Here is an 8893-nt window from a genome sequence, read left to right on the forward strand (position 1 = left end):
AAATAAATCTTTTAAAAGAAAATTAATATTTCTGCCTTCGAAAATATTCCCTTCCATCTCAAATTTTTTTTCTGTTATGCTTGATTTGGTTAAACTGAGGCTCTCATTTAGAGGGAAAACCAAAATTCTTTATCATAGTTCCTTGTGTTAATATGTAAAAAATTGCAAAGTACAAAATGTGGAAACATATGCTAATTTTTTTCTCCAAATGTCATTAAATACCATTATATTCCAGGCTGCAGTACTTTTATTGAATGTACTGGTTGCAGTATTGTATAAGCAAAATGCATGCTCCATGGTAATCTTGTTTTCCGGCTACACAGATTCATTCTCCCATACCATTAGAACACTTCTGTATATTGCAAACTTCTTCAAAATGCTAGCCTCATATGCCCCTCCCAGGTCAAACTTGCCTTGAATTTGAAGACCAGTGGCTAAGGATATAAGGTGGTCAATTTTACCTGTTTTCTTGTTTGTTTGTTTGTTTTTTCTCCATGACTTATAAGCTGATGTTTTGGGCCTCTCTAGTGTAAATGTAAAGAGAATGGAGAAGACATAATATGACAGCAAAGATTGATTTGATCATTGGACTTGGAATATGTATTGGGCCTCCAGTATAGACATGAACAATTTCTTGTCTGTTCTTTCATGGGGTGATTTTATGGGTTCCTAGAATATTCCCTTTTCCATCTATAAGCTCTGACAAGAGCTCTGTAGGGTGGGTGATGCCTTTATCTTTTGGAGTCCTGTGACTACCTGGAAGATCCTGCACTCTTTCCTTGAAATCTTTGTACACTTCCAGTGATTCCCCTCAAGGTACCTCCCTTCAAAGTCCATGAGAAAGTTATAAAATGTCCTCACTTCTGCAAATTTAGGAGTCCATAATCCATAGCATTTCTTTTCTTCATGGCTAGAGACCAAGTTCTATGTCCAAAATATGTGGGCCTAACCATAACATCCCTGTCAGTGGAGAGAAGAAAGGGAATGCCTCAGAAGTCTGATAACTGTCAAAGCAAATCTTTGCTTTCCATTCATTATTTTCCTCTTCATGTATCTACATGTTTAGAGTCTCAGTCATATCCAAACTCATTGCACATGGTACTCAAAATTGAATACTTCAAGAAAATTTTGCATATCAAGAGATTTGCAAAGGTACAAGGAACAGTGCAGTAACCTAAGTCTAGGATTGCAGAATTCTTATCATTCTTTGATCCAAAAACACAAAGAGAATAAGCAGTGACTATCTCCTGTGATTAGGATGCAGCCCTTGCTCTGTCCCTATTGCTAGGGCTGCCACTGGTGGAACTCACAAGGTGACATCTCTTAAGTCAGCCTCTCATGTAGAGAGCAAGGTGGACAAGAACGCAGTCATATGGACAGGAGCACTTGGCAGTATTTAGCAGACAATTCCATCTCAGCCTATCCTGAATGGGTATTCCAGAATCCCTTAGCTGTTTTTCCAGTCTTCTGGCACCTCTGCCAACACTCTAAAAAATCAGGATAGTGCTTTTATTTTGTGATTTGACTATGGTACCTTTGCTTTCACATACTTAGTTCAAGAATGTTTGTTACCATATCTTATATTTCATATCTACTTGCATGTACTTTTTGAGCATCAGCTGGTAAAACTCCAAGAATATAAAATATCTGAACTCATAACATATGTTCTCCCTTCTGCAGCTAAACAGAGCTTCGACCTGGAGGAGTACAGCCTCTCCCAGTCCACCCTGGAGCAGGTGCGTCATGTGTCAGTGATGCTCTATCATCCGGGGACTGTGTGTGCCCATCACATGCATGCTCACTGCACTAGTTTGGAGCTACAGGAGGCGGAGTGACTTCCCTGTGCTCCTTCCTTGCAGGTTTTCCTGGAGCTCTCCAAGGAGCAGGAGCTGGATGACTTGGATGGGGAGCTTGATCCCTCAGTGAAGCGGAAGCTCCTCCCACAGGAAGAGCCTTAAAGCTACAGATACCCTGTGTTTTGTTTAAAGTTTGTGACTCTTTTAAAGCATTATTTTATAGCATTAATATACTTTTTCTCAGATATGACAAAAATACCTTTGAAAGTCATGTCCATATTTTCTTTATTAAGATTTCTTAAGTGGGACCATGGAGTAAAGGCCAGAAGAGCAATGATATGGGGCATGACACTAAGTCAGACCATGGAGCTATGGTACTAGCAACCAAATCTCACGTTTTATATAGTATTTGCTTTAAAAATGTTTTTATTATAGAATTACTTGCATTCCTTTGGATGATACCAGGATTGCTTAATTTTCTTTTTCTGAACTTCAAAGTATTGAATTTCTCATCTTTTCAAATAGGTAAAGTCTAAATTAAGATATACTGTTGGTTTTTAGAGAAATGGTGATGAATTGAATAAACAACCAAAAATTATATGTTTTTTGTAATTCATTTTTTAAAAATACAATCCTAATTCACTGACTTTCCTTTCTTATCATACTGCAGACTACAATATAGAGTCCACGTTTTACCTGTTGTGATGATAAAGGAAATTTGCAACCTGTTTAAAAAATGTTTCAGTTTCAGTGAGGATTTGAATTATCAAGTTGGTGAACATTTGAAAGTATGTATCTTACATAGAAGTTGGAAACATATTTCTGATTTATACATTATCTTATGATACAAGATCCTAGTTTTACATAAAGCACTAAAACTGCATACGTCTTAGTTTCCCTTATCTACAAGTAGTATGAGCCGTCCAACTGGTGACCCTTTAAACACCCTAAAACTAACACAATATACTTGTACAGTGTTACTAAGGTGAGTTTCCTTGTTATTACTACTATTGTTTTTAAAGATTATTTATTTACTTATTTGAGAGGTAGAGTTACAGACAGTGAGAGGGAGAGACAGAGAAAGGTCTTCCATCTGTTGGCTCACTCCCCAAATGGCTGCAACAGCCAGAGCTGCGCTGATGCAAAGCCAGGAGCCAGGAGCTTCTTCCAGGTCTCTTATATGGATACAGGGGCCCATGGACTTGGGCCATCTTCTACTGCTTTCCTAGACCATAGCAGAGAGCTGGATTGGAAGAGGAATAGCCAGGTCTTGAACCAGTGCCCATGTGGGATGCCAGAGCCGCAGGCGGAGGATTAACCTAGTGTGCCACAGTGCTGGCCCCTGTTATTACTACTATTATTATGACAAATCTATTGAGCATTCAAAGGCAGTTATTTGAAGATGTTTACTTTGATTCTGGTTGTTCTTATATACTCTTGGTTTATGAAAGCAAAACATTGCCCTCAAGCTATGAGAATACTAATATGAGACCTTAGGCAACAGCCCTCAGATTTCTTATTTTAAAAAGGAGGCATTATTACTGGCCCTACTGACTCAAAGTTCTAGACAAGCAATAGTAACCTGCTTATTATTGATGCTAATATAAATGTTTTCCTCATTTCGATTTATTGAGTTATATCCATGGCAATTTCAAAGCAAAATAGTTGAAAAAAAAAGTGGTATACATTTTTAAGTATCTCCTTAAACCTCTCTTTGGGCACAATCCAAGCCAGGATACTATTAGGTCTTAGAATGAGTCTACTCTTTATAATATTATAAAAATCTAGGAGGGAATAGCCTAACTTAAATAAACAAAGTTAAACTGAGTGAATTTTTGGAGTATTCTTTAGACCAAACTGCTTGACAATAGTTATTGAGGTCACATTAAAAAAAATAGAAATTCATGACAGTGGATCACTTAATTTATGTTTCTTTTGGTCAGAACACTGAGCCAACCTATAAAAAACTTACTCGTAGAAACTAAATTTAGTAAATGAGCAAAAGAAAGTGGTTTGTAATTAATAAAAATATCACAGACATATGGAATAATCTGTTTGAATTCCATGTCTCTCTGAATATCTTTGAGAGAACACCAGCCTCAGTAATCTATTGCCCAATATTCTGTAAATCATTTATATATGGGAAAATAAAGACCTCAACAAACTGTGTCCTACTTCAGCAAAACCTCTGACAAAGCAAGTGTGACAAAGACTAATGAAACGACGTGAAGTTTCTTTTCAGGGGGAGCACTCCACTAATTTTGGGAGAAAAAAGATATTTTTGAGTGTTTTGATGGGAAAGGTTAATGTTGAGGAAGGCTTATCAGCTTACCTGGAAAAAAGAGTCTTAGCTCTGACTTACCATCTGGGAGTACATTTTAACTAATAATGCTAAATTACCCTGAATTCTGAACCGAAAAGGACCTCAGTTTCCATTAATTGTTCATGGAAGATAGAGAGAACTTTATCTCAGTTATGATTAATTTTTGTGTGCTTATCTTTTGAAAATGTATCAAAGGATGAAACTTATCACTGAGGATTTATCTAAAGTATCTGCAAGTAGGTGTTGTGCCTTGAAGTAGTCCATGGAAAAAAGAAAAAAAGTAAATTCATCTTCCAATCAATATTTTATTTCTGTTTCCTCACTGTATAAGGCTTCCCAAGCAGGGACTTCATTTGCATGCTGTTTTAAGATTTTATGCCTCTGTAAACACTCAGGAAGACATATTGCATGCCTGATGGTTTGTTGTGTAGCAAGTCAGAACTGAATGTCAGCCCTGTATAAGTAAGCCTTTGCATGTAGAACACGAAAGCCAATGGACTGGGATATTGAGAGTACAGCCACGTTGGGGAGCTCTGTGGGAGCGCTAGCAAAAGGAGGAATGGCAGCACAGTCTGGGAGATAGGCAGTGGCTTTCTGAAGGAGGAGTGAGAGGACGTTGCTACTGCAATACAAAAACGGGAGTTATTATGGGGGAGTATTCTTACTAACCGTATACAAAGAGATCAGATAACTTATATGAAGTGGATCAGTACATATAAAATCACAAACTGGAAAAACTAACTCAAGTAGAAATAGAAAACTTATATAGGCATTTAACAAGTAAATATACTAAATTTGTACTCTTAAAACATCCTAAAAATAACCCCATGCCCAATTTACTTCACTGGTAAATAAAAGTTTGTATTTAATGAAGAATTAATATTGGTTCTTCTCAAATGCTTCCAAAAAATACAATGAAGCAGAGCCCTTTTCAACTTCCCTACTCACTCTCTAAGGCAAGTATTACTATAATACTAAAACAATGCAAAGCCACCACAAAAAAAAATAGATTAATATCTTGTAGCATAGAGATGAAAAATCCTCAACAAAATACTAATAAACACAATGTGTAGCAACATACAAAAAAGATTATACATCATAGCCAAGTGGGGTCTATCTCAGAAATACAAGGTTGGTGGGGCTGGTGCTGTAGCACAGAGTTAACACCCTGGCCTGCAGTGCTGGCATCCCATACGGGTGCCAGTTCAAGATCCAGCTGCTCCACTTCCGATCCAGCTCTCTGCTATGGCCTAGGAAAGCAGTGGAAGATGGCCCAAGTCCTTAGGCCCCTGCACCCGAATGGGAGACCCAAAAGAGGCTCCTGGCTCCTGGTTTCAGATCAGTGCAGCTCTGGCTGTTGCCGCCAATTGGGGAGTGAACCATTGGATGGAAGACCATTCTCTCTCTCTGCCTCTCCTCTCTCTATGTAACTTTGACTTTCAAATAAATAAATAAATATTAAAAAAAAAAAAAGAAATACAGGTTGGTTTAACATTCAAAAATCAATCAATATATTCTATCATATTTTTAAAAACATAAAAAGCACATGACTGGCCGGCACCGTGGCTCACTAGGTTAATCCTCCACCTGCAGCACCGGCACCCCGGGTTCTAGTCCCGGTTGGGGTGCTGGATTCTGACCTGGTTGCTCCTCTTCCAGTCCAGCTCTCTGCTGTGGCCCGGGAAGGCAGTGGAGGATGGCCCAGGTGTTTGGGCCCTTCACCCGCGTGGGAGACCAGGAGGAAACACCTGGCTCCTGGCATTGGATCGGCACAGCACCAGCCGTAGTGGCCATTTGGGGGGTGAACCAATGGAAGGAAGACCTTTCTCTCTGTCTCTCTCCCTCTCACTAACTCTGCCTGTCAAAAAAAAAAACAAAAAAAAAACAACACATGATCACCTCAATTGAAAAATGACATTTGACAATATCCAATATCCATTCATGATAAACATCAAAGGAAAAAAAAAAAAAAACTAAAAGTAACAGGGGAGTTCCCCAACCAAATAAAGGGTATCCACAGAAAACCTGCAGTAGCAATACAGGTGTAGTAGCAGACTAGGAACAAGTCAAGCTGGTCTGTTCTCAACACTTCTGTTCAACATTGTGCTTGAGGCTATAGCCAGGCAAAGGAAGGGGAAATTCATCCAGATTAGAAATAATCAAAATGAACATTTCCTCCAAAGAACCTGTAAAGATGGCCAGTGATCAAACTCAAATATGTCCGATATCACTGGTCATATAATGAAAGGAAAATCCAACCCACAATGTGGTTCCGTTTCACACCTACTAGGATATTTCCAGTGAAAAAGACAGATAAGACCAAATGTTGGTAAGACTGTAGCAGAATGGAAAGTCATTGTCTTAGTCCATTTTCTGCTGCCACAACAAAATATCACAAAGTGGTTAACTCGCAAAGAGAATAAATTTATTTCTCACAGTTCTGGAGGCTAGGAATTACCTGTGTCAACACGCTGGCATCTGGTAAGGGTCCTCTTGCTGTGTCCTAACACACTGGAGGGCATTGCATGGCAAGATGGCATGCATGAGACTGAGAGTGAGCTTGAGAAAGCAAAGTCACAGGAAGCTGCACTCATTTTGTGACAGCTCATTCTTTCCGTGACTAATCCACTCCCTACAGGCCTTGCAGAGCCCTTGTAACTGAAACACCTCTTAAGTCCCCAAAGGGCCCACCTTCCAGTGCTGTTACATTGGCAATTAAATTTCAACACGACGTTTGGAGATGTTCGAACAATGGCAGTGGTAGACTAATGGCAGGAATGTAAACTGGTACAGCCACTTTGGAAGTCTGGCAGCTTTTTAGAATGTTAAATAGAGAGTTACCAATTTCACACAATCCTACTCCCAGGAAAATGAGCAAGAAAAATTAAAACATCTGTTCACACAAACTTTCACATGAATATTCCAAGTAGCATTATATGACATAGCAAAGTGTAAAACACCCAAATGTCCATAAAGTAATGATTGATTACGGAAGATGTGCCACACCTATAAAATGGAACATCATCCAGTAGTGTTAAAGAATGAAGACACATGCTATAGCAAAAATGAACCTCGAGAGCATTTCACTAAAATGAAAAAAGTCGTAACAAGAAGCCATATATTGTGTAGTTCGATTCATGTGAAGTATCTGAATGAGAAAATCAATAGAAACAGAAAGCAAATTGGTGTTTGTCTGGATTGAGGACAGGGTGGAGGGTAACTGTGTATGGATTCACAGTTTCTATCTGGAGTGATTAATATGTTCTTTTAAAAGATTTATTGATTTATATGAAAGTCAGAGTTACACAGAGACAGAAGGAGAGGCAGAGAGAGAGAGAGAGAGAAAGGTCTTCCACTGCTGGTTCACTCCCCAGCTGGCTGCAATGGTCAGAGCTGGGCCGATCTGAAGCCAGGACCCAGGAGCCTCCTCCAGGTCTCTCACATGGTGCAGGAGCCTAAGGACTTGGGCCATCTTCTGTTGCTTTCCCAGGCCACAGCAGAGAGATGGATTGGAGATGGAGCAGCTGGGACTCGAACTGGCGCCCACATGGGATGCCGGCACTGGAGGCAGCGGCTTCACCTGGTACTCCTCGGCGCTGGCCCCAAAATATTCCTAAATTACATTGTGGTGAATGCTGTACAACTCTGGATATAAAACAACTTTTAACTGCACACATTAAGTGAATGAAGTGTAAGGAAGCAGTTGAGGAAATTTTAGAAGCTGCCTAAGATTCACATCCAATATATGGGTCTGTCCTCAGCAAAATCCCTTATCTCCTTAATCTGTTCTTGTTCCCATTGAAACCTGGCACTTCACTCAGGACACACTCCTCCAGTCCTCTTCAATAGTAACATTATTATTTCTTTTGCGCATTCCACTGGTATGCAGGGATGAGGCAAGCACTTTCTTTTCTTCATTGCATTACTTTTAGGCCAATTTTTCTCTATCATTTTGCAAAATCACAAATTCCTTTAAACTTTGTCATTGTCAGACCCTTGATTCTTTTTTTTTTAAGATTTATTTATTTATTTATTTGAAAGTCAGAGTTACAGGGAGAAGGAAAGGCAGAGAGAGAGAGAGGTTTTCCATCCAATGGTTCACTCCCCAATTGGCCGCAACGGCTACAGCTGTGCCGATCCAAAGCCAGGATCCTCTTCCAAGTCTCCCTCACGGGTGCAGGGGCCCAAGGACTTGGGCCATCTTCCACTGCTTTCCCAGACCATAGCAGAGAGCTGGATTGGAAGTGGAAAAGCGGAGTCTTGAACCGGCGCCCATATGGAATGCCAGCATTGCAGGCGGTTGCTTTAGCCACTATGCCACAGCGCTGGCCCCAGACCCTTGATTCTTAAGTCATCTACCAAATTCCCAACTGCTCTTCCTGTCCTTTGAACACTTGAGTCACATTATTTCTCTTCACTACTACCTCTGATACCATTTTTATATGCTTCAATATCTACACTGATGATCCATCCAACACTCGAATGTCTCCTTCCCTTGGCCTTCCCATTTCCAGTGACCTCTCCCTTTCTTCATCTGTCACTCTCTTCCCACCTCTACTACCTTCCCCCAAATATCAATATTGTAGATGTTGAGTAACTCTGAGATGGAGGTAAGTAAAAAATAAGCAATGGTTGATCAAATGACAGACTAGGCTTTGAGGTTAATCGGGAAAGACCTTGTAGGGGGATAGCATTTATACTGAGGATACAATGATCAGAAAGTAGTGATGCTGAAATGAAAGAGTGGTGGACGGGTCAATAGCACATATAGTGG

The 8893-nt window shown here is 39.9% G+C and overlaps 1 protein-coding gene across 1 annotated transcript in view; it reads left to right on the forward strand.

Moving 5' to 3' along the window:
• Nucleotides 1-2394, forward strand: part of ABCA9 (ATP binding cassette subfamily A member 9) — a 77864-nt gene extending 75470 nt beyond the window's left edge. Inside the window, 2 exon segments of the mRNA XM_089318009.1 lie at nucleotides 1681-1736; nucleotides 1860-2394. Of these exon segments, the coding sequence (XP_089174135.1) occupies nucleotides 1681-1736; nucleotides 1860-1958 (155 nt within the window). The 3' untranslated portion in view covers nucleotides 1959-2394.
• The last annotated feature ends 6499 nt before the right edge of the window (nucleotides 2395-8893 follow it).

Source organism: Oryctolagus cuniculus, chromosome 17, assembly GCF_051225735.1.
Source record: "Oryctolagus cuniculus isolate XC-2025 breed Fujian yellow rabbit chromosome 17, ASM5122573v1, whole genome shotgun sequence".
Classification (NCBI taxonomy): Eukaryota; Metazoa; Chordata; class Mammalia; order Lagomorpha; family Leporidae; genus Oryctolagus; species Oryctolagus cuniculus.